Below are 25,639 nucleotides of genomic sequence, written 5' to 3' on the forward strand. Positions count from 1 at the left end.
ACTGTACTAATATTCACGTCAATGCCGACAGAACTGTACCAGCAGTCAAATAAATGCCTGTAGAACTGTATCAACATTCAAGTTAATGCTTGTAGAACTGTACCACCTGTCAAATCAATGCCTGTAGAACTGTATCAACATTCAAGTCAATGCTTGTAGAACTGTACCAGCAGTCAAATAAATGCCTGTAGAACTGTATCAACATTCAAGTCAATGTCTGTAGAACTGTACCAGCAGTCAAATAAATGCCTGTAGAACTGTATCAACATTCAAGTCAATGCTTGTAGAACTGTACCAGCTGTCAAATCAATGCCTGTAGAACTGTATCAACATTCAAGTCAATGCCTGCAGAACTGTACCGGCTGTCAAATCAATGCCTGTCACACTGTACCAACATTCAAGTCAATGCTTGTAGAACTGTACCAGCTGCCAAAATAATGCCTGTAGAACTGTACCAACATTCAAGTCAATGCCTGTAGAACTGTACCAACTGTCAGAACAATGCCTGTAGAACTATACCAACATTCAAGTCAATGCTTGTAGAACTGTACCAGCTGTCAAAACAATGCCTGTAGAACTGTACCAACATTCAAGTCAATGCCTGTAGAACTGTACCAGCTGTCAAATCAATGCCTGGAGAACTGTACCTATATTCAAGTCAATGCTTGTAGAACTGTACGAGCAGTCAAATCAATGCCTGTAGAACTGTACCAACATTCAAGTCAATGCCTGTAGAACTGTACGCGCAGTCAAATCAATGCCTGTAGAACTGTACCAACATTCAAGTCAATGCCTGTAGAACTGTACCAGCTGTCAAAACAATGCCTGTAGAACTGTACCAACATTCAAGTCAATGCCTGTAGAACTGCACCAGCAGTGAAATCAATACATGGAGAACTGTACCAGCTGTCAAATCAATGCCTGTAGAACTGTACCAACATTCAAGTCAATGCCTGTAGAACTGTACCAGCAGTCAAATCAATGCATGGAGAACTGTACCAGCTGTCAAATCAATGCCTGTAGAACTGTACCAGCTGTCAAATCAATGCCTGTAGAACTGTACCAGCATTCAAATCAATGCCTGTAAAACTGTACCAACATTCAAGTCAATGCCTGTAGAGCTAAACCAACATTCAAATCAATGCCTGTAGAACTGTACCAACATTCAAGTCAATGCCTGTAGAACTGTACCAGCTGTCAAATCAATTCCCATAGAACTGTACCAACATTCAAGTCAATGCCTGTAGAACTGTACCAGCAGTCAAATCAATGCCTGTAGAACTGTACCAACATTCAAGTCAATGCCTGTAGAGCTGTACCAACATTCAAGTCAATGCCTGCAGAACTGTAGCAGCTGTCAAATCAATGCTTGTAGAACTGTACCAACATTCAAGTCAATGCTTGTAGAACTGTCGCAGCTGTCAAATCAATGCCTGTAGAACTGTACCAACATTCAAATCAATGCCTTTAGAACTGTACCAGCTGTCAAATCAATGCCTGTAGAACTGTACCAGCTGTCAAATCAATGCCCTAGAACTGTACCAATATTCACGTCAATGCCGACAGAACTGTACCAGCAGTCAAATAAATGCCTGTAGAACTGTATCAACATTCAAATCAATGCCTTTAGAACTGTACCACCTGTCAAATCAATGCCTGTAGAACTGTATCAACATTCAAGTCAATGCTTGTAGAACTGTACCAGCAGTCAAATAAATGCCTGTAGAACTGTATCAACATTCAAGTCAATGTCTGTAGAACTGTACGAGCAGTCAAATAAATGCCTGTAGAACTGTCTCAACATTCAAGTCAATGCTTGTTGAACTGTACCAGCTGTCAAATCAATGCCTGTAGAACTGTATCAACATTCAAGTCAATGCTTGTAGAAATGTACCAGCTGTCAAAACAATGCCTGTAGAACTGTACCAACATTCAAGTCAATGCCTGCAGAACTGTACGAACTGTCAGAACAATGCCTGTAGAACTATACCAACATTCAAGTCAATGCTTGTAGAACTGTACCAGCTGTCAAAACAATGCCTGTAGAACTGTACCAACATTCAAGTCAATGCCTGTAGAACTGTACGAGCAGTCAAATCAATGCCTGTAGAACTGTACCAACATTCAAGTCAATGTCTGTAGAACTGTACGAGCAGTCAAATCAATGCCTGTAGAACTGTACCAACATTCAAGTCAATGCCTGTAGAACTGTACCAGCAGTCAAATCAATGCATGGAGAACTGTACCAGCTGTCAAATCAATGCCTGTAGAACTGTACCAACATTCAAGTCAATGCCTGTAGAACTGTACCAGCAGTCAAATCAATGGATGGAGAACTGTACCAGCTGTCAAATCAATGCCTGTAGAACTGTACCAACATTCCAGTCAACGCCTGTAGAACTGTACCAGCTGTCAAAACAATGCCTGTAGAACTGTACCAGGAGTCAAATCAATGCCTGTAGAACTGTACCAGCTGTCAAATCAATTCCCATAGAACTGTACCAGCAGTCAAATCAATGCCTGTAGAACTGTACCAACATTCAAGTCAATGCCTGTAGAGCTAAACCAACATTCAAGTCAATGCCTGCAGAACTGTACCAGCTGTCAAATCAATGCCTGTAGAACTGTATCAACATTCAAGTCAATGCCTGCAGAACTGTACCGGCTGTCAAATCAATGCCTGTCGAACTGTACCAACATTCAAATCAGTGCCTGTAGAACTGTACCAGCTGTCAAGTCAATGCCTGTAGAACTGTACCAGCAGTTAAATCAATGCCTGTAGAACTGTACCAGCAGTCAAATCAATGCCTGTAGAACTGTACCAACATTCAAGTCAATGCCTGTAGAACTGTACCAGCAGTTAAATCAATGCCTGTAGAACTGTATCAACATTCAAATCAATGCCTGTAGGTCTGTAACATCACTCAATCAGTGCCCACAGGAGAACAAAAAAGAAAATGTTTAAAAAATACATTTCAGAAATGCTGCCAATGACTGAAGTTGAGAACTGCAGCAGTAAACTGTCAACATAAAGGACTAATGATGTGTCTAAGAGTATGGAACGATATATTGCATGAATTTCTGATTTCTGATTTACACAATTAAAGGTTAAAAATGGAAGTCAATATTTATTTTATATTGTCCTTTAGTTAAAGAAAAGGTTAAAGTAGGAAATAATTTATCTTTTTTATACAGATGGCTCTTGTGGTGGCTGTTGTTCTTTGTAATCTCAGTTGGAAATAGGCACTGTTCTGTTACCTGCTAATATCCCTCACTTAAGATTCTTTTCTGCTGTGGCCAATTGGCAGAAAAACATTAAGAAATATTATTTGCTCTTAACGCTTCAGAGAATCATGTTTTGTTCTTGATCCAAGCGTATAATAACTTTCACTAACTGAAGGTGGAAAATATGGTTTTGCATGTTCAGCAGAAACTAGGAGATGGATAGTCATTGCAAACAACAACTTACAATTATATAGCACTCTGCACATTAAGAAAAACCTCTTAGTTGTGGCTTTAAGATTAAAAGGTTGAGGACACAGCAAAAAAAAGTTTCTGGGCATGAGGGAGATGGATGAGATTGAAATCGGGATTAAAGGCATGGCTTTTTAAGAGAGTTTTGAATGCGAGGAGGGAGGTAACAAGGCAAGTGGAAGAAAATTCTGGAGAGTAAGGCGTAATAACCAAATGATTGCCCTCTGATGGTGGAGCAGAAGGACCAGCAATACCTTAATATTGCAGAGGAGAGCGCACACAGGGACCTGCAGCGGGAGAGCTTCCTTCAGATAAGGTGGAGCAAGAACATGGAGGGATTTGAATATTAGGATGAGGATCTTGAAGCCAATTTGCTGAGCACAGGGAGCTCAGCAGGACCGTCAGGGTGGGGAGTGGTGTTTGGAACTTTGTGTGACAACATATGGCTGGATAGTGCCAGTTGAAATCAATCATAGAGAGATACAGCACTGAAACGGGCCCTTCGGCCCACCGAGTCTGTGCCAACCAACAACCACCTATTTATACTAATCCTACATTAATCCCATATTCCCTACCACATCCCCACCATTCTCTTACCACCTACCTACACTAGGGGCAATTTATAGCAGCCAATTTACCTATCAACCTGCAAGTCTTTGGCTGTGGGAAGGAAACCGGAACACCCAGCGGAAACCTACACAGTCACAGGGAGAACCTGCAAACTCCACACAGGCGGTACCCAGAACCAAACCTGGGTCGCTGGATCCGTGGTGCTAACCACTGCGCCACTGTGCCGCCCCGAATCCTTCATGTTTAAGCCCAGACAGTGGGCATAACTGACTTTAGGCAACAGTGCAAGATGCACAATATTGGCCTGGCCCCTTAAACACCTCTCCTGATTTTAGTTTCACTTGAAGTCAGTCGAGAGAGGCGTTGAACAGAGTGAGCGTTGGCAGGGTATTTTAACTGTAGAGCTGGTTTAGCACAGCCCAGATTGATTCTGTCCTCACTTCAGATGGAAGAGTGCCACAATGTTTGTTGCCACATTTACTTTTTTTGCCACACACCTCGTGCAAAAAGGAAACCCTTCCCCATATTCACACAAAAGCCCTTCCTAAAATTTGTAATTGAGTGGAATGGGATGGGGAATGGGTGGGGCAGTGGTATGATACTCGCACTGCTCCCTTTGCTCTCTCCATAGTTCTACTCCAGATTTTGTGTACTAATTACAATATACCAAAATGCACACATATGTCTTTCCGTCTTTTGGATGAGATGATATACCAAGGCCCAGTCTCCCCTCTCAGGTGGACATAAAAGATCCGATGGCACTATTTCAAAGAAGAGCAGGAGAGTTATTTTCGATGTCCTGGACAATATTTATCCCTCAATCAATATTACAAAAACAAATGATCACCTTACCTTTTCTGGGAGCTTTCTGTGCGCAAATTGGTTGCTGCATTTCCTACATTACAACAGTGACTACACTTCAAATGTACTTCATTAGGCGTGAAGTGCTTTGAGACATCTGGCAGTCATGAAAGGTGATATATAAATGCAAGTCTTTTTTTTTAAGTAAAATCAGACCTGGCAGGTGCCGCTCATAAAAATGAACAATAACATAACTTCAATTTAAAATTGCAATCTATTTTGATTGAGGTCACTCTTTTTCCAAAAAGAAAGTTGTCATGTATGTTTTTAAATGCCTCTGGTAACATTGGAACTTTAAACATAAAACAAGGGGGAGATTTTGGAAACAGGGCTTCGTGCAATGTGAGCATATATTTGGAATTTTAGCACAGCGCACAGCACACTCAACATGATTAAAATTAATCGACAGCAGGTTGCTCTGCGCTGTTGTGCTAGTCTCTGTGCCTGAATTTCCAATAACTACTCTGATCACATGAATCATAAAATCTTCACCACAGTGCATTTCCTCTTGTATTGATCCTGGATCGAAGTGAGGTGTTTAAGATGATCAAAGGCATTGTAGAGAGGAAAACTATTTTCTTTGGTGGGGAGAGTCCAGAACAAGGAGTCATAACCTTATAATTTGAGCGAGGTTGCTCAGGGGTGATGTCAGGAAGCACATCTTCACACAAAGGGTGGTGGAAATCTGGGTCTGTCATCTCCGAAAAAACTGTTGAGGCTGGGGGTCAATTAAAAATCTCAAAACTGAGATAGATAGAACTTCACTAAGTAAAGGTATTAAGGGAAACCAAGACGGGTAGATGGAGTTAAAATGCAGATCAACCATGATCTAATTAAATGACAGAACAGGCTCAATGGGCAGAATGGCCTACTCTTGTTCCTATGATTTGTATGCATAGGCTCTGACTCTTGCCTCACTGTTATCTGCAGCTGGTAGACCGCTCTGCTTGTGAGCTCAGTATCAGAGTTGAGGCAGTACTATGACATTTCTTTTTTGAGTAGCAGGTTGCATGCTGGGGTGAATGTATTCCTGTCATTTGTGTTGCATCCAGAGCCATAGCCACTGTCCTGACCAGAACTAGCACGTCTAGGAGCTGCTGCAGCATGCACAGGCCAGAAACAGAAATTTATATTTATATAGCGCCTTTCACCTTAGGAAATCCCAGAGCACTCTATGGTTGCTTAAGTACTTTTTGAAGTGTAGTCACTGTTGTAACATAGCAAATGTGGCAGCCAATTTGTGCACAGCAAGCTTCCACTAACAGAAATGTGATAATGACCAGATCATCTGTTTTTTTTAGTGACGTTGGTTGAGGGATTATTTCCGGTCAGGACACTTGGAAAGAATTCCCCTAGTTTTTTTTTTGTTTCATGGGATGTGGAAGTCACTCCATCCCTAATTGCCCTTGAGAAGGTCGCGGTGAGCTGCCTTCTTAAACCGCTGCAGTCCATGTCGTGGGATCTTTGACAGCCGCCTGAGAGAGCAGACAGTTTAACATCGCATCTGAAAGGCGGCACCTCCGACAATGCAGCGCTCCCTGGAATGTCAGCCTTAATCTTAGCGCTGAAGTGCTTGGAGTGGGACTTGAACCCACATATCCTTCATGACTACAAAGGCCACCGAATGAGGCACGGGACATACAGGACCACAAACACAAGTTAAATATATGTTCTAAATCTGCATAGTCAAGACGCGCATGCAGGTTTAGGAAGAGAGTGTCAGCATTTGTGGTGGAGGCGCTCCCTTTTATTTCACAGCCGCCGGCTTCCGAGAGCATGAGGAATATTTATCGGCCGAGCCGATGTTTTCCCTTCCCCTTTAAATGGGGGCTTGCCGATCAAGCTGCTTCGAGCCGGCACTGGGGCTGCGTCAATTCAGAGGACACCAGGCGGGTTGCAGCCTGGCAAAGCGATTTAATAGCTGAGTAGGAGGAAGAAACAGGAAGGGATTCTTTTTTTTCCGTAAAAAGGAAACAAATTATCTGTATAATTACTAGGAAAGTGGGGTTGGATGTGGTGGCAGAGCTAAATGGACTGTTACAGAGCTGGATCATGATCAACAATGCTCAGATTCTTGCACATAAACCAGGAGTAAGCCTCTGGAAAGGTAAGGACAGGATACAGCAGATCTGGACAGGGCTGTTTTATGTTGCTGTTTCTTGCCTGAACACAAGTTGAATGAAACTGATGGTAATAACAAAACAAAAAATCGTGCAACATGTTTCATGCCCCGGTATGAATGTTGCAAGACGCAAAACATCTGATTTCAAAATAAATAAAATGTCACCTCATCAGAAACAAGGAGGGGAGGGGGGGAAACACTGCGAGAGTTTTACAGTTAAATGCCATGGCAGAGTGTCACCATCTCTCTCACTGTCCTTGCAACAAATACTTTTTAGTATTTTTATAATGGCTGAGGGACTGAGCTGATTTATAATTAAAATTCAATCGGAGGGGAAAATGTCTAATTGGTAGCAACAGTTGAAAAGGGATACTTTGATCATACAGGCAAGTGGATACAAATGGATCTAATGTAGCATTTTCTAATCTTGGGGACAAATCTATTTATTTGCACAGATCCAATATAAACTGTACTCACTATCTATACACTGGGATTCCGATCTAAAGTCTAAAATGTGTGAATATATAATATGGATATTTAAATAAATAAAAAGTGCACCTGTACATTAGTAACTTAGCGGGGGGGGGGGGGGGGGGGGGGGGCTTATTTATTTTTGCATGTAGTTTTTTTGCAGGGTAAAGTTTTAATTTTGCTGCAGTGCTGTCTGTCTGTCTGTCTGTCTGTGATGATTATTATTTATATTTTTAAATTCTGTCTCATTCTTTCTTTAATAGCTGCAGCCTAAAGGATTGTGGGATCGGGCTGGAAACTCTGAGCTTTTCCTTCTCCCCCTCACTGCTGCCGGGATGTAGGATGGCGGCGTTCGGTTTCCTCAGCTATGAACAGCGGCCGCTTAAGCGGCCCCGGCTCGGGCCTCCGGACGTCTACCCGCAGGACCCCAAGCAGAAGGAGGTGAGGCTGACAGCGGATAGCGCAGAGAGAACCGCCAACTCCGCGCTCCCCATCTCTCACACACCTCACCCTCTTCCTCCCATCCCCCCGCTAACCTCCCCATACCCTCCTTACACCCCCTATCCCCCCCAACCCCTCCCCTCCCCCTTACCCACCCCATCCCCTCCCCCTTACACCCCCCATCCCCTCCCCCTTACACCCCCCCATCCCCTCCCCCTTACACCCCCCCATTCCCTCCCCCTTACCCCCCATCCCCTCCCCCCCCCTTACCCCCCCATCCCCTCCCCCCCTTACCCCCTTACCCCCCCATCCCCTCCCCCCCTTACCCCCCATCCCCTCCCCCCTTACCCCCCCATCCCCTCCCCCCTTACCCCCCCCATCCCTCCCCCCTTACCCCCCATCCCCTCCCCCCCTTACCCCCCATCCCCTCCCCCCTTACCCCCCATCCCCTCCCCCCCTTACCCCCCATCCCCTCCCCCCCCTTACCCCCCCATCCCCTCCCCCCTTACCCCCCATCCCCTTCCCCCCCTTACCCCCCCATCCCCTTCCCCCCCCTTACCCCCCCATCCCCTTCCCCCCCTTACCCCCCCATCCCCTTCCCCCCCTTACCCCCCATCCCCTCCCCCCTTACCCCCCCATCCCCTCCCCCCTTACCCCCCCATCCCCTCCCCCCTTACCCCCCCATCCCCTCCCCCCCTTACCCCCCCATCCACTCCCCCCTTACCCCCCATCCCCTCCCCCCTTACCCCCCATCCCCTCCCCCTTACCCCCCCATCCCCTCCCCCTTACCCCCCATTCCCTCCCCCCTTACCCCCCATTCCCTCCCCCCTTACCCCCCCATTCCCTCCCCCCTTACCCCCCCATCCCCTCCCCCCTTACCCTCCCATCCCCTCCCCCCCTTACCCCCCCATCCCCTCCCCCCCTTACCCCCCCCATCCCCTCCCCCCCTTACCCCCATCCCCTCCCCCCTTACCCCCCCCCATCCCCTTACCCCCCCCCCCATCCCCTCCCCCCCCTGACCCCCCGTCCCCTTTACCCCCCTGACCCCCCCGTCCCCTTTACCCCCCTGACCCCCCCGTCCCCTTTACCCCCCTGACCCCCCGTCCCCTTTACCCCCCTGACCCCCCCGTCCCCTTTACCCCCCTGACCCCCCGTCCCCTTTACCCCCCTGACCCCCCGTCCCCTTTACCCCCCTGACCCCCCCGTCCCCTTTACCCCCCTGACCCCCCCGTCCCCTTTACCCCCCTGACCCCTCCGTCCCCTTTACCCCCCTGACCCCCCCGTCCCCTTTACCCCCCTGACCCCCCCCGTCCCCTTTACCCCCCTGACCCCCCCGTCCCCTTTACCCCCCTGACCCCCCCGTCCCCTTTACCCCCCTGACCCCCCCGTCCCCTTTACCCCCCTGACCCCCCGTCCCCTTTACCCCCCTGACCCCCCCGTCCCCTTTACCCCCCTGACCCCCCCGTCCCCTTTACCCCCCTGACCCCCCCGTCCCTTTACCCCCCTGACCCCCCCGTCCCCTTTACCCCCCTGACCCCCCCGTCCCCTTTACCCCCCTTTACCCCCCCGTCCCCTTTACCCCCCGTCCCCTTTACCCCCCCGTCCCCTTTACCCCCGCCCCCCGTCCCCTTTACCCCCCCCCGTCCCCTTTACCCCCCCCGTCCCCTTTACCCCCCCGTCCCCTTTACCCCCCCCCGTCCCCTTTACCCCCCCCGTCCCCTTTACCCCCCCCGTCCCCTTTACCCCCCCCGTCCCCTTTACCCCCCCCGTCCCCTTTACCCCCCCCGTCCCCTTTACCCCCCCCCGTCCCCTTTACCCCCCCCGTCCCCTTTACCCCCCCCCGTCCCCTTTACCCCCCCCCGTCCCCTTTACCCCCCCCCGTCCCCTTTACCCCCCCCCGTCCCCTTTACCCCCCCCCGTCCCTTTACCCCCCCCCGTCCCCTTTACCCCCCCCCGTCCCCTTTACCCCCCCCCGTCCCCTTTACCCCCCCCGTCCCCTTTACCCCCCGTCCTTACCCCCCCCGTCCCCTTTACCCCCCCCGTCCCCTTTACCCCCCCCCGTCCCCTTTACCCCCCCCCGTCCCTTTACCCCCCCCCGTCCCCTTTACCCCCCCCCGTCCCCTTTACCCCCCCCCCGTCCCCTTTACCCCCCCCCCGTCCCCTTTACCCCCCCCCGTCCCCTTTACCCCCCGTCCTACCCCCCCGTCCCCTTTACCCCCCCCGTCCCCTTTACCCCCCCCGTCCCCTTTACCCCCCCCCGTCCCCTTTACCCCCCCCGTCCCCTTTACCCCCCCCGTCCCCTTTACCCCCCCCGTCCCCTTTACCCCCCCCGTCCCCTTTACCCCCCCCGTCCCCTTTACCCCCCCCCGTCCCCTTTACCCCCCCGTCCCCTTTACCCCCCCCGTCCCCTTTACCCCCCCCGTCCCCTTTACCCCCCCCGTCCCCTTTACCCCCCCGTCCCCTTTACCCCCCCGTCCCCTTTACCCCCCCCCGTCCCCTTTACCCCCCCCCGTCCCCTTTACCCCCCCCCGTCCCCTTTACCCCCCCCCGTCCCCTTTACCCCCCCCGTCCCCTTTACCCCCCCCGTCCCCTTTACCCCCCCCGTCCCCTTTACCCCCCCCCGTCCCCTTTACCCCCCCCCGTCCCCTTTACCCCCCCCGTCCCCTTTACCCCCCCCGTCCCCTTTACCCCCCCCCGTCCCCTTTACCCCCCCCCGTCCCCTTTACCCCCCCCCGTCCCCTTTACCCCCCCCCGTCCCCTTTACCCCCCCCCGTCCCCTTTACCCCCCCCCCCCCGTCCCCTTTACCCCCCCCCCGTCCCCTTTACCCCCCCCCGTCCCCTTTACCCCCCCCGTCCCCTTTACCCCCCCCCGTCCCCTTTACCCCCCCCCGTCCCCTTTACCCCCCCCCGTCCCCTTTACCCCCCCCGTCCCCTTTACCCCCCCCCGTCCCCTTTACCCCCCCCCGTCCCCTTTACCCCCCCCCGTCCCCTTTACCCCCCCCCGTCCCCTTTACCCCCCCCCCGTCCCCTTTACCCCCCCCCGTCCCCTTTACCCCCCCGTCCCCTTACCCCCCCGTCCCCTTTACCCCCTCCCTTTACCCCCCGTCCCTTTACCCCCCCCCGTCCCCTTCTACCCACCCCCCGTCCCCTTTACCCCCCCCCCGTCCCTTTACCCCCCCCCCGTCCCCTCGCCACCCCCCCCCCGTCCCCTCGCCACCCCCCCCCCGTCCCCTCGCCACCCCCCCCCCGTCCCCTCGCCACCCCCCCCCCCGTCCCCTCGCCACCCCCCCCCCGTCCCCTCGCCACCCCCCCCCGTCCCCTCGCCACCCCCCCCCGTCCCCTCGCCACCCCCCCCCCGTCCCCTCGCCACCCCCCCCCGTCCCCTCGCCACCCCCCCCCCGTCCCCTCGCCACCCCCCCCCCGTCCCCTCGCCACCCCCCCCCCGTCCCCTCGCCACCCCCCCCCCGTCCCTCGCCACCCCCCCCGTCCCCTCGCCACCCCCCCCCGTCCCCTCGCCACCCCCCCCCGTCCCCTCGCCACCCCCCCCCGTCCCCTCGCCACCCCCCCCCGTCCCCTCGCCACCCCCCCCCGTCCCCTCGCCACCCCCCCCCGTCCCCTCGCCACCCCCCCCCGTCCCCTCGCCACCCCCCCCCGTCCCCTCGCCACCCCCCCCCCCGTCCCCTCGCCACCCCCCCCCCGTCCCCTTTACCCCCCCCGTCCCCTTTACCCCCCCCCGTCCCCTTTACCCCCCCCCGTCCCCTTTACCCCCCCGTCCCCTTTACCCCCCCCGTCCCCTTTACCCCCCCCCGTCCCCTCGCCACCCACCCCCCCCCCGTCCCCTCGCCACCCCCCCCCCCGTCCCCTCGCCACCCCCCCCGTCCCCTCGCCACCCACCCCCCCGACCCCTGCCCCCCCCCCCCCTCCCCCTCCCCACCCCCCCCGTCCCCCGCCACCCCCCCCCCCCGTCCCCTCGCCACCCCCCCCCGTCCCTCGCCACCCCCCCCGTCCCCTCGCCACCCTCCCCTCGCCACCCCCCCCCGTCCCTCGCCACCCCCCCCCGTCCCTCGCCACCCCCCCCCGTCCCCTCGCCACCCCCCCCCCGTCCCCTCGCCACCCCCCCCCCGTCCCCTCGCCACCCCCCCCCCGTCCCCTCGCCACCCCCCCCCCGTCCCCTCGCCACCCCCCCCCCGTCCCCTCGCCACCCCCCCCCCGTCCCCTCGCCACCCCCCCCCGTCCCCTCGCCACCCCCCCGTCCCCCTCGCCACCCCCCCCCGTCCCCTCGCCACCCCCCCCCGTCCCCTCGCCACCCCCCCCCGTCCCCTCGCACCCCCCCCGTCCCCTCGCCACCCCCCCCCCGTCCCTCGCCACCCCCCCCCGTCCCCTCGCCACCCCCCCCCGTCCCCTCGCCACCCCCCCCCGTCCCCCTCGCCACCCCCCCCCCGTCCCCTCGCCACCCCCCCCCCGTCCCCTCGCCACCCCCCCCCCCCGTCCCCTCGCCACCCCCCCCCGTCCCCTTTACCCCCCCCGTCCCCTTTACCCCCCCCCGTCCCCTTTACCCCCCCGTCCCTTTACCCCCCCCCCGTCCCCTTTACCCCCCCCCGTCCCCTCGCCACCCCCCCCCCCCGTCCCCTCGCCACCCCCCCCCCGTCCCCTCGCCACCCCCCCCCCGTCCCCTCGCCACCCCCCCCGTCCCCTCGCCACCCCCCCCGTCCCCTCGCCACCCCCCCGTCCCCTCGCCACCCCCCCCCCTTCCTCACCCTCACCCCCCCCCCCCCCCCCATTCCCTCTCCCTCCTTACATCCCTTGCCCCGTCCCCCGCCTCTTTTCCCCCACCCGGCCTGGATCTCACCCCTGCTTTTCACCCCTGGCCTTTGTGCCCCACCCCCTCCCTTTTACCCCCGGGCCCCTGTGCCCCACCTCCCTCATCCCTGGTCCCTGTGCTCCCTCGCATGCCCTCTCCACCGGCCCTGTGCCCTTCCTGCCCTGCGTCCCTACCTCAGTCCCTCCCTCCTCGAAAACATCCTTCCATCTCATTTGATTTTGTTTTCTGCTTTTGCACAGTTACTTCTGAACATGAGGATGATCCCTCCTGTAACATCTGTCATTCTTCAGCACTGGTGCACAGTTATTGTCAGCTTTTTTATTCCAGGCCTGTCATTATTATAACAGTCAGACCTGGGAGAAAAGCACTAAGACAGTGTATTGTTCTGCAGCGACTGTTATCTCTTCCCTTTCCAAAAAGCATCAAGTCTGACTGGGTTATTTATGTATTTTGTTGCTGGGGAAATGTATATTTGTCACATTGTAGAAGTGCTGCTGGTGCAATGGAAATCCTTTTTTTGACTCTTGCACATTATTGCACAGCTGGGATGTTTCCCCTGACTATATAAGATGTGGCTTTACAGCACCTCGAAGCCCACCATTATTTTGGTAACTTAGAGGTCAGGCAGACAGACATGCAATAACTCTATGAAATATCTACTTAGAATAATCACTGGGTGGGGAAAGAGCTTTTTTGTTGCATATTAAAGGGGAGGTGGGTTAAATTTAATCCTGCAACATAAATATTTTAAATTAAATAATTATCAGTGCTGTATTGGTTTCACTAGTGTGGTACTGTGATTCAGGACTTTACTGCCCATTAGCTATCGAGCTTTGAACTGTTTTGTTGCAGATAGTGTAAACTGTGCTTGAAGTAATAGTTTTTTTTTTAAACTGGAGTACTCAATGGTGACTGAATTAAAATGTAAACTGGTGGTTGACGACTGCAAGCTTACTGTAGTTTTGGCTGTGACAATTGAATTTGAAGAGTGCTACCTGTGCTGTTTTTTCCTATCCATCCATTAAATGTAGTTAATTGTGAGATACCAAGGGTGCCAGCAGCCTATCAGTGCCTCAGCTAACTGGCCAATCTGTCGAGGGAGTGGAGGGGATCATGGCCGGGCAAGAAGGTGAAAACGGTGGAGTTCTGCATGTGTACACTTTGATAAATTGGTCTCTTGTAGAGAGCTGGCACAGACACGATATGCTGAATGGCCTCCTTCAGTGCTCTAACCATTCGATGATTATGGTAATCTGGAATAGGAAGCCAGTCTCTTCTGTATTTCTCTCCTTTCCAAGCTCAGGGGTCACTTGCGATGAACTGTGCTTCTTCCCACTGTGCCCTGACCAACTCACTCAGCACTCCGACTAAGGGTCAACCTTGGGACCCTTGAGTTCTGTATAGTTCAGTGCTGCACCACATGGTCTATGTACCCACTGATCCATCTGGGTTACAACTTTCAGAGCTGCTTCCATTACAAGTTGTGAAATTTATGTGATATTGGAGATATACCCAACGAAATGCCTGTGAAGTTATAACTTGTAGGACAGAAACCAGTGCCAACTGTATCCTTTTTAAAAAAAAAAAGTGTTTATCTTGTTTAAATGCACATATGACATCTTGCATCCTCATTAAACATACTTTTCTACAATTATTAGGTTCAAGTTCCCAGCTTAAGATTGAAACTTGCATTCCAATATTCATTTTTTTATAGTAACAGTGACTCAGATTTTGTGTAAATAGGATCTGAATGAACCAGTTGGACAAGTATGTTTGTATGTCTGCCTGCGATAGGCAGGTATAGATAATTATATATCTATCCATATCTGCAGCTACTTGGATTAATTTTAATCTTCATCTAAAATTTTGTCTTTCATAACTGTCAGTATTAATAATGAACTAATTTGTCACAACTGAAGGGACTCTCGAGAATTGGATCTAGAATAGTTGCGGTGTGCTGCAAAACTGTGATGCATTGTGGAATTCAGATGACATCATAAGCCATGAGAAGGAAGGTCATATTATCCTTTTTCACCTGAGGCTGCCAGTGGAGTATATAAATGGATTCAAAATGCAATTAGATCTGTTTCTGGAGAGAGCAGGAAAAGGAACCATTGAGAAGACATTTTTGTTTGGAGGTGGGGGTCATGCGTTTGTTTTGTGTAATGCACGGGAAAGTTTTTAGATGACTTTATTGGATATTTCTGTTGAGGATAAATTTTAAATGCAGAGCTGATCAATGGGCATGGCACTGAGCTTTGGCTCAAAAAAACAGAGATTCCGGAATATGATAACTGAAATGATGCAATGCCAGATGATTCCTCTGTGTATTAGTTTTATTTCAGCATGATGGAAAATGCAGTGCGGTTTATTGTATTCTAGAAAATAACTGTCCTTTCTGTCTGATTGATGTACAACACCGTGAACAATAATCTTCAAGCTGACAGCCTAAAGCTGTTTATTCCCTTCTTTCTCCTCCCTACCAAAGATCCGCTGATGATTCAGGTCCAACCTTTTTTAACAAAGACCTCTTGTGCTCTTTCATTGGGGTTTTTGTGCTGCATTTACCCCAGCTGTAGCAATGTGACTGTTCCAGCACAGTGTAGGCAGTTTTGCAATTTGATTTGACTCTGCTGCCTTTCATGGTACTAAAGTGAATGGATTATTATTGTGCTGGCTATAAAATAACTTCAGCCAGAGTGGGATATCCAGCATAGGTTCTGGCATCACAGTACTGAGGTACAGTGTGAAACTGCCCCATCTCTTGTTGGTGTGAGCCTGACACATGCCTCTCTGCTCTGAAGCACAGGTGTGTACATGCTTGCCTGTCATGTGTACCTGCTTGTGCAGATGCAATGGGCCTTGAGTTTTGGAGCATTTCAGAGTATGAACGAGTAATATATCTCTGGTGACATCAGTGAGAGGTTTGTTTTGAGGTGCCTCACTTGCGTTGCTGACTTTGAGATGACAACGGCATTGAATTCTATGCAAAATGTGGATACAATGGGCCGCCTTCATTCTTCATTACAATGGTGGCCATAATGTTTCCCTAACCAGTGATGTCACTAATTGCAGTAAAAATATCTAACCTCCTACAGAAAATAATGGATGCCTGGGAATAATTATAAGGCAGTAATGCCAGAAAGTTGCTTGGCTGACCATGTAAACCCATTCTGTGTTTGCCATCTGAACAGTCTATGTAATATATAACAGCTAATTAAGTTTATTATGTGTGTCTTTCACTCCTTGGGGTAGATTTTCAGTTTCACTACCTGGCTGGTAAACTGGCAGAGACGTTGGCTGCCTGTTATACAATGGAAATTAAAACGGGGTGAGGGAGGGGGACGGAGGTGGCGAGCAGTCGGCTTTGCCAGTTTACTACCCGGTTGTGGTGGTGAAGATTTAACCACTGCATCTGCCCCACCTTGTGTGCAGGTCCCCATTCTGTGACACTGTGACACCTGCAGTGACACATTTCTGCAACGAGATCGATTTTCAGAAGCAACAGCAGCCCCCCACCCCATCCTTATTACATTGTCACCAGTATACCCTGAGTGGAATTCACTGTTGTCCTGCATTACACTAATACTTTCAGCCTTTCTTGTTGCTAACAGTCATAAGCATTGGTAAATGGCAGAAATCTAATGTGAATGACATCCACACAGAAGGATTATTGATTGCTAGTATTTCAGGTTAATTAAGTTTTATTTTTAAAAAATCTTGCATTTATATAGCACCTTTCGCAACCGCAGAATGTCCCAAAGCGCTTTACAGCCAAAGAAGTACTTTTGAAGTAAAACAAGCAATGCTGGAAATACTCATCAGATGAAGGGTCACTGACTTGAAAAGTTAACTCTACTTCTTGCTCCAGAAGCTGCCAGACCTGCTGAGTATTTCCAGCATTTCTTGTTTTTAGTTCAGATTTCCAGCATCTGCAGTATTTTGCTTTTATTTTAAGTCCTTTTGAAGTGCAGTCGCTGCTGTGATGTGCCAAGATCAGCAGGCGATTTGGTGCACAGCAAGCTCCCACAAACAGCAATGTAATGACCAGATAATCAGTTTTAATGATGCTGATTAAGAGATCAATATTGGCCAGAAAACGGGCGTGAATTCCCCTGCTTTCCTTCAAAATAGTGTCCCGGAATCTTTTACGTCCACTGGAGACGGCATCTCCAGCAGTGCAGCATTCTCTGAGTTCTGATGAAGGGTCATCGACCTGAAACGTTAACTTGGTTTCTCCCTCCACAGATGCTGCCAGACCTGCGTATTTCCAGCGTTTTCTATTTTTGCTTTTGTACCATATAGTCTGTGTTGCGTTGTGCAATGCAACAACAACTTGCATTTGCCATAGCATCTTTAACGTGGAAAAACATCTGAAGTTGCTTCATAGAGACATAAGGGAGAGAAAAAAAACGGGGCCCGAACCAAAGAAGGAGATACAAGGGTTGATATTTGTCAGAGGTGGATTTTAAGAAGGGTCTTGAAGGAGGTAGAGGGTGTTCCATAACATGAGGCTGAAGTGATTTGAAGGCCTGATTTCCAGTGGAGGAGTGAGGGCTACTGGTGTTGTAGGGGGAGGTGCATAAGGCGCTGGAGTCTGAGGAGCCCACCGTTTTAACTAGCATATGTGCCAAATACAGGAAAGGGCTGTGGTGGAGTTATTGTATGTTCACTACCTGAATTTCCTAACACTTCTGAGGAGACTCATTTGATAAGTAGAGCATCATACGGATGTTATGGAGATTATTTTTCTTCATGTTTTCTACTTGTTTGCCTAGCTGCAAAGACACCACGCATTCCCCCTGCTTCTTCATTCAGTTGTTCAGTATAAAAAGCCACAAAATGCATCTGGCTGAAGCAGGTGAATTTGAAGGGCTGGCTTTTGTGTGAAGTGCACAGAGCTTTATCTGTGTGTTGTGCCGGGTGTACATCCATGATTTGTAGCAGCTGCTCTGATTGACTGTTCACGTGGTCAGTATGGGATTGTTGGTGTCAATCGTGGCTCAGTGGGTAGCATTCTCGCTCCTGAGTCAGAAGGTTGTGGGTTCAAGCCCCACCCCCCCCTGCCCCGGAGATGTGAACACATAATCTCGGCTGACGCGTCAATGGCGTGCAGAGGAAGCATTGCTCTGTCAGAGGTGCTGCCTTTATGGGTATGTTAAATCGAGGCCCTATCTACTCCCTCTCGGGTGGAATTAAAAAGTTCCATTGCACTATTCAAAGAAGAACGGGGAAGTTTGCTCTGGTGTCCTGGCCAATATTTATCCCTTAACTAACATCACTGAGATAGATTAACTAGACGTTATCTCATTGTTGTTTGTGGGAGGTTGGTGTGTGCAAATTGAATGCCACGTTTCCTGAAATTTGAGCAGTGACTACTTCATTGGCTGTAAAGCGTTTTGGGACATACTATGGTCAGGAAAGGTGCTATATTAATGTACGTCTGCCTTTTATCGGTAGAAAATAACCGTGTACGCCCACTCTCTCATCCATTGTAATAGCACATATAGAGCACACGCCGTCCATCTTGCTGCATCAAGTTATAAAGACCACCTGTTGTGCACAATGAATTGAATCAATGTTGGAAGATATGGTTGTGTGTTTGTTCTGTTGTGAGTGATTTACAAACCAGTAGGCAGTCATTTATTTTTAGCATCAAATTCTCCCCGCCTTGCTTGCTGTCTGGAAATCTATTGTTTTTTCCAATAGATATGAAGTCTTAAATCACAAAGGTTGGACTTCAGAGATTATCTAAAGCAACAGCAACAAAATGATCCCCACAGGTTTGTGTGCCACAACAGTATGTATTAACGCTGATAATTATTACTGATGTGGGCACAAACCAGTCAGAGAAAATAGTTTGGTACTGATCCTGACTGTGTGCTAAATTCTGGTGAGCGAAAGAGGTTGACCTATTTCTTTTGGTTTGGAGCTGTCTTGTGTTTTTTTTTTCCCATGTAGTTCTTGGAATACAGTGTAGTTGTCAAACTGTCCTCATTAAATCCCCTTACAAAAAAATGCTGACTTCTTCTGTTTAGTGTCTCTACAACAACCTGCCTTCAATATAGTGCCTTTAACATTGGAAAACGCCCCAAGGTGCTTCATGAGAGTATAGTGAGACAAAAATTGGCGCCGAGCCAAAGAAGGAAATATTGGGAGGGTTGACCAAAAGATTGATCAAAGAGGTAAGTTTCAACGAATGTCCTAATGGAGATGAGCGAAGTGGAGATGTTTTGGGAGGGGATTTTAGAACTTGGTGCCTAGATGGCTGTAGGCTACCAATGGTGAGGTGAAGGGAATGGGGGGTGCACATGAGGTCAGAGTTGGACGAACGCATCATTCTCGGAGGGTTGTCTGGCTGGAGGGGGCTCCAGATATAGGGAGAAAAGATGTGGCCATGGAGGGATTTGAACAGGAGGATGAGCAGTTTTAAATCAAAGTGCCAATAGACCTGCAGCCAATGTAGGCTGTTGAGCGCAGGGATGCCTTGGTGAGTGAGTCTTGGGAGGAAACTGAACAAAATGTGACCTAACTGAGTTGACTAAAGCTTTCAGTTTTAATGAAATTTCCAAAGTGCCTAATTTGTGTGAATTACATTTTGGAGTGGAGTGCAATTTGTTATGTAAGCGAACAGACAGCCAACGTGTACAAAGCAAAAACCCTACAAACAACAGTGAGCTGAACAACTGGTTGGTCTATTTTGCTGGTGGTGGTGTTTGAGGAAGAAATATTGTCTGGGAAATGGACGAAACTTCCGATCTTTAAGCAATGCCACAAAATGTCTTCATGTCTAGCTCCATCATCTGCTTGGATGAAGATTAATATTTAGTTTATAAATCAGAGTAATTTGTTAGGCTTTAATCCATTTCTAAAACTAATCACATCAAACAGCTCCGATAGGGAATGCTTTACTGTTACTCTGGAAATGGGGCCATCATATTTATGTAATGCTTTTGGTTTTATATGTTTGTTTGATTTGCTTTTATGTAAATGATTCTTTCATAGAATCACAGATACCATTGCATAGAGGAAGCAGCGTGGCCTATTGTTCCAGTGCTCTTCACCCAGAGCCTTTGACTCTAATTCTCTCTTTTAATCTTCCTTTTCAAATCCTTATCTGATTCCCTATTAAATATTAGTCTGTTCCTCAGTAGCCATTTAGAATCAAACAGCACAGAAAGAGGCCATTCAGCCCTTCATTCCTATGCCAGCTCTTTGAAAGTTTATTCCTACTCCTCTGCTCTATCCTCACGACCATGCAAGCTTTTCCTTGAAAGGTGTAAATCCAGTTCTTTTGAAAGTTAGTATCGAAACTGCTTCCCTCACCCTTTTCGGGCAGAGCATTTCAGATTATAACAACTCACTGAGTAACATCTCCGTTCCCTGTTTTGTTGTTTTTTTTGGCAATTACCTTAAATCTGTGTCCTCTGTTTATTGAGCCTCTAGTCAGTGGAAACTGTTTCTTATTTGCTCTTAACAAAACCCCTTGTGATAATGCTGTCCTTTCTTAATAATTCTGTGGGGGGTAAAAATTTTGTTTATGCATGGAAAATGTGGGGACGTGCAAATTGGTTTCAGACTTGTTCAGATTGAATTTTATTTTTTTGCGTGTTGAAGCAATGAAGTGTTTAGGTTGCCAAAAGCGCTCTTGTATTGTCATGGGGAACAGCAGTTTGTTATTTCAGACCATAGAGTGGTAAGATATCAAAATGGCACCGTTAGTAGCATCTTTGCTTTTGAGTCAGAAAGTTGTGGGTTCTAGGCAATCTACATTGGAGCAGGGGAAGGCCATTCAGCCCTTCGAGCCTGTTCCGCCATTCAGTCAGATCATAGCTGCTCTGTATCCTAACTCCAGCTACCTGCCGTGATTCTGTAATCCTTAATACCATTACCTATCAACCTCAGTTTTGAAATTTTGAATTAACCTCCAGCACCAACAGCTTTTTGAGGGAGGGAGTTCCAGATTTCCACTACTCTGTGTGACAAAGTGCTTCCTGACATCACCCCTGAATAATCTAGCTCTAATTTTAAGGTTGTGCTCCCTTGTTCTGAACTCCCTCACCATAGGAAATAGCATAGAGGGAAATGATCAAACCCTTCAATCTTAACACATCAATTCGGTCAGCGTTTTAATTTCCCAAAGTCAAGGGAATACAAGCCTAGTCTGTGCAACCCGTCCTCGTAACTTAACTCTTTCAGCCCAGTATCATTCTGGTGAATCTGCATTGCACTCCCTCCAAGGCCGATGTATCCTTCCTGAGGTGCAGTGTCCAGAACTGAATGCGTGTCCAGAAATGGTCTAACCAGAGGTTGATATCACAGTGGCATAACTTCTACCCCTTTTGTATTCTAGCCCCCTTGAGATAAATGCTAACAATCCATCACTTTTTTAAAAAAAAGAATTATCCACTTGCATTTATGTGTTCACTATTTATGTCCATGGAATTCCTCAATCTCTGCTCCTCCACAGTTCATAGCTTGTCACCATTTACAAAATACACTGATCTATCTTTCTTGGATCCAGAGTTGGTGACCTCACATTGACCTGTGCTACAGATCTGAGCACATAATCGAAACTCTTATTTCAGCATAGTGCTGAAATGTTGAGGGGTTTGCTATCGTTCGGCTAAAATGCCAAACTGATGCTCCATCTGCCTGCCCAGATAGGAAGGCCCAGTTTGTCTGCTCGCAGGGATGTGAAGGATTGTACAATGCTCAATGAACAGCAGGGAGTTCTTGCCACCTAAACCAAAAAAAAACACAAACTAATATATGGATATTTATTCATATGTGGGAACTGTTTTTTATTCATTCATGGAATATGGGCGTCGCTGGCTAGGCCAGCATTTAATGCCCATCCCTAATTGCCCTTGAGAAGGTGGTGGTGAGCTTCTTTCTTGAACCGCTGCAGTCCATGTGAGGTAGGTACACCCACAGTGCTGTTAGGAAGGGAATTCCAGGATTTTGACCCAGCGATAATGAAGGAACGGCTATTTAGCTCCAATTCAACTTGCTGTGTGTAAATTGCTATAACAATGGGAACTGCACTACAAGCTAATCTGTAGGTTGCAAAGTGCTTTGGGACTTGATAAGGTGCTATGCATATTGAAGTTTCTTTTCTCTGTTTGGAGTTTTCTTTATGAGGTGCAGTTGTAGAGAAGAGCAAATAAAACAGTGGTGTGCGCTATCGTATGCTAAAAGGAGCAAAATGCTATTGGGGAGAATGATCTGCTCGCTAGGCCCTGAGGGAAAGCTAATAGTTTCCAAATCTAATGTCTACCACGTATTTCCTGTAATGGGTTCTGGGAGTCCACTGCATTCTTCTTGATCTGTGTCTTTTTTTATGTCTTCTAAGAAGCTGGATTGAATGTGAAAATGATTATCTTAGACACAAAATCTTGAGAAACATGGACATTGGCTGTTCAGGAAGATTGCGTTTTTTTTAAATACATGGAATGTTTGAACTCTGCTCTGGTTTATAAAAAAAAAAAGCATTTGTTTTAGATTTTTTAAAAAATGATTGCATATGTTTTAACCTGTATTTTCTTCCAATTTTTATTGATAGTTGAAGGATATCTCAACATACTGATTTATGAAATTTGCACATTACAGAAATGTTATTCACTTTACTCTGAGTAACCTGCATTTATTTATTTTCCATCTTTCTAGCTTTGCCCCAGTTCACTTGAGGCTTGGTGTTCCTAACTGATTATAGCTCAGTAGGTGTTGACATTCCTCTATTAGCACCATCTCCACAACAGTTTGCATTTATATAGTGCTTTTAAGGTAGAAAGACACTCCGCAGTGTATTCTGGCAAAAATGGATGCTTAGCCAAAGGAGGAGATATTGGGAGGAGCGACCCCAAGCTTGGTAAAAGTGGTGTGTTTTAAGGACCTTGCCCAATAGGCCATCCTTCATATGTGAAGCTAGATTGTCAATGTTGAGAGGCTGTTGGACCTTTTGAGGCCATCTCAACCAAGCCCAGTCTCTTCCTTACTTTGACATCTAAACATACTGTTCTAGCTCAGGGTTGGCTGGTGTGTAATCAGAAGCAGAAATTCTAGCTTTAGCTTGGGGACACTGAGGTCTACGATGTGCGCACTCCCCCTGAAATTGGTTAATCCATAAGCAGACTGCATCAAAATGGAGCTTGTCTGGTCTGTGTGCCACAGGCAGTGCAGTCGCCCACCATGTCATTAAGTCAGCAGATAATGTGTGCCCAGTATTTGGTGCTGTTAACGAGGAATTAGCTTTTCCCCACCACCGCCGCCCTCTTCTCGCACTCTCTCACACTGATCTATTGCTTAGGATTAAGCTTCTTTGCTGCATTAATTTGACATTTAAAGAATTGCTCTGGAGATAATTTGATTAAAAATTCTTTTTCCTTCATGGTTTAACTGAGCTTAAATGGAATAAAATAAACCAATGGCAATTTAAATGAAGATTTTATTTTCTAACAGAAATTTTAGATGTGGTTGAGATCACTTTTTAAATGATTTTGAGTCCAGCGCTAGGTTGGTTACAACTCTCTTTCCCACCTGTCCTAGACATGTTTTGGGGTTTTGCTCGAGTTGTTTGCACTGATCCTCACCCCCACCCCCCCAAAAAAAGACCCAGATGTGTATTGTGTGATTTCATGAGCTTTATCTGGATTCTTCTACATTTTCCAGGTAGTCATCTTCACATGGGATGCAAAACATTGAATACTGGCAAACTATTTGACTGCACTGCACAGTCAAACTTTACTCTGTCCTGTCACGACACCAACCAATTCATTCTGCAGTGGTGGCCACTGGATAGCAGGCTGGCGCTGAAACCCTTGCTGCTTCTCCCCCAGCCTTCACTCTAATTCAGGGGTACTAATGTGATTTTCTTTTTTTCCCCTGCTGCTTCTGCCTCTGTCCCCAGTGGAGAACGGCATCACCAGAAATTCTATCTTTCCGGTGAGATGGTAAACCAAAAACTGTTTGCTCTCTCGGGTGGATGTAAAGGTGTCGGCTTTTTCTCTGGTAGAACTCTCCTCTCTGAGTCAGATGGTTGTGGGTTCAATCCCACTCCAGAGAATTGAACACAAAATCCAGGTATGGTACTGAGGGAGTGCTGCACTGTCACGGCTACAGTCTTTTGGATGAGATGTAAATCCAAGACTGCCCTTCCCTCTCATGCACGTAAAAGATCCCATGGCATTATATTGAAGCAGAACCGAGGAGGTTTCCCCAGTGTTCTGTTCGATACCTATCCCACATCCACCATGACTGCAAACTGATTATCTGGCCATAATCTCATTGCTGTTTCTTGGGTCTTGCTGTGCGTAAAATGGCTGCTGCATTTTTTATGCTACAAGAAAGTACTTCAAAAAGTACTTCACTTGTCTGTAGAGCACTTTGGGATGGCCTGAGGTAATGAAGGGTGCTATATAAATGCAAGTACTTTCTTCTTTCTGAAAGTTTCTATGGCACTCTCTGAAAAAGAGCAGGAAAGTTCGAATGCCCTGGCTAATCTTTTCTCCCTCAACCAACACCATCAAAACAGATTAAATGACCAATTGTTTCATTGCTGTTTGGCCTTGCTGTGTGCATATTTGCTGACAAAACAACAGTGACTGTAATTCACTGGCTGCAAAACACTTTGCAATGTCCTCAGATTGGAAACAGGGCCTGCATTAAATAAAAAGAGAGAGAAAAGAAAGACTGGCATTTATATAGCGCCTTTCTCAACCACAGGATGACCCAAAATGCTTTACTGCTAATGAAGTACTTTTGAAGTGTAGTCACTTTTGTAATGTAGGAATAAGGGGAGAGAAATCTGGGAGGGTGACATAACAGGTCTTTGAAATAATGAAGGGTTTGGTAGGGTAGACTTAGAGAAAGTATTTCTGCTTGTAGGGGATCCAAAACTGTGCGTCGTAAATATAAGATAGCCACAAATAAATCCAGTAAGGAGTTCAGGAGAAATAATTTTACCCAGAGAATGGTTAGAATGTGGAACTTGGTATGAGGCGAATAGCATAGATGCATTTAAAGGGAAGCTAGATAGGTATGTGAGGGAGAAAGGGTGGGAGGAGGCTTGTGTGGAGCATAAACACTGGCATTGACCAATTGGGTCGATTGGCTTGTTTCTATGTGGTAAATTCTACGTATGCTACACTGGGTATTGCATTTTCCTACTGTTATTTGGTGTTTGTAGCTAAGAAACTAATATTTAGGTAGTTGTGTCGATCTGGAGATCTGCACTTGACTTTGACAGAATCTTAAAGGGGCCTGCATTCTGGTTCAACTCTAGCAGCTTTAAATAGTGAGAGTTCACTACTGATTGTTTCTGTGACTTTGTTTCTTGTCCCCATGTGACTTGGTGCTGGGGAAACCAAACTGAATTGTATGGTAAGTTTTAGCAACTTTGAAAGATGTTTGCAATGCTCATCAAACCAGGATTTACACATTTAATATAGCTGAAAATAGAGACATGTTGTCGAAGCTTTACGTCTGGTACTTATCAGGCAATCCGCAAGAATACCAATGTAAGGAAAAACAATGACTTTTTACTTTGAGACGAGAGTGCTGATTGGTTGGCAAGTGAACTCTGGTAGAGGTGTTGCCATGGAGAATGCACTAGTTTACGGTGACTGACAGTTAACTGCCAAGCTTTGTTTGAAATTTAAACCAGGCAGTTTGACTCTGGTCAAGGCATTGCCCTGAGGAATGAACCAGTGAATGGCTGTCACTTATTTTGTTTAACTGGAACAGGCGGAATGTTCGTACATGTTCTTTCTGTCTGCAAAGAACAGGGCCCTGTGTATTAATATATGTAGCTTCCAGTATATGCAGATGCACCACACTGCGAGCCCTACTGACAATCTTAAATTGGTTGTCAGCGTAAT

The 25,639-nt window shown here is 48.5% G+C and overlaps 1 protein-coding gene across 6 annotated transcripts in view; it reads left to right on the top strand.

Moving 5' to 3' along the window:
* Positions 1–6,742: 6,742 nt before the first annotated feature.
* Positions 6,743–25,639, top strand: part of LOC137375437 (mediator of RNA polymerase II transcription subunit 12-like protein) — a 604,549-nt gene continuing 585,652 nt past the window's right edge. For all 6 annotated transcript variants that reach the window (XM_068042658.1, XM_068042659.1, XM_068042662.1 and 3 more), the window contains exons 1-2: positions 6,743–7,012; positions 7,762–7,939. In XM_068042658.1, the coding sequence (XP_067898759.1) occupies positions 7,841–7,939 (99 nt within the window). In that variant the 5' untranslated portion in view covers positions 6,743–7,012; positions 7,762–7,840. The remainder of the gene's footprint in view (positions 7,013–7,761; positions 7,940–25,639) is intronic.

The sequence above is a fragment of the Heterodontus francisci genome, chromosome 11 (genome assembly GCF_036365525.1).
Source record: "Heterodontus francisci isolate sHetFra1 chromosome 11, sHetFra1.hap1, whole genome shotgun sequence".
Classification (NCBI taxonomy): domain Eukaryota; kingdom Metazoa; phylum Chordata; class Chondrichthyes; order Heterodontiformes; family Heterodontidae; genus Heterodontus; species Heterodontus francisci.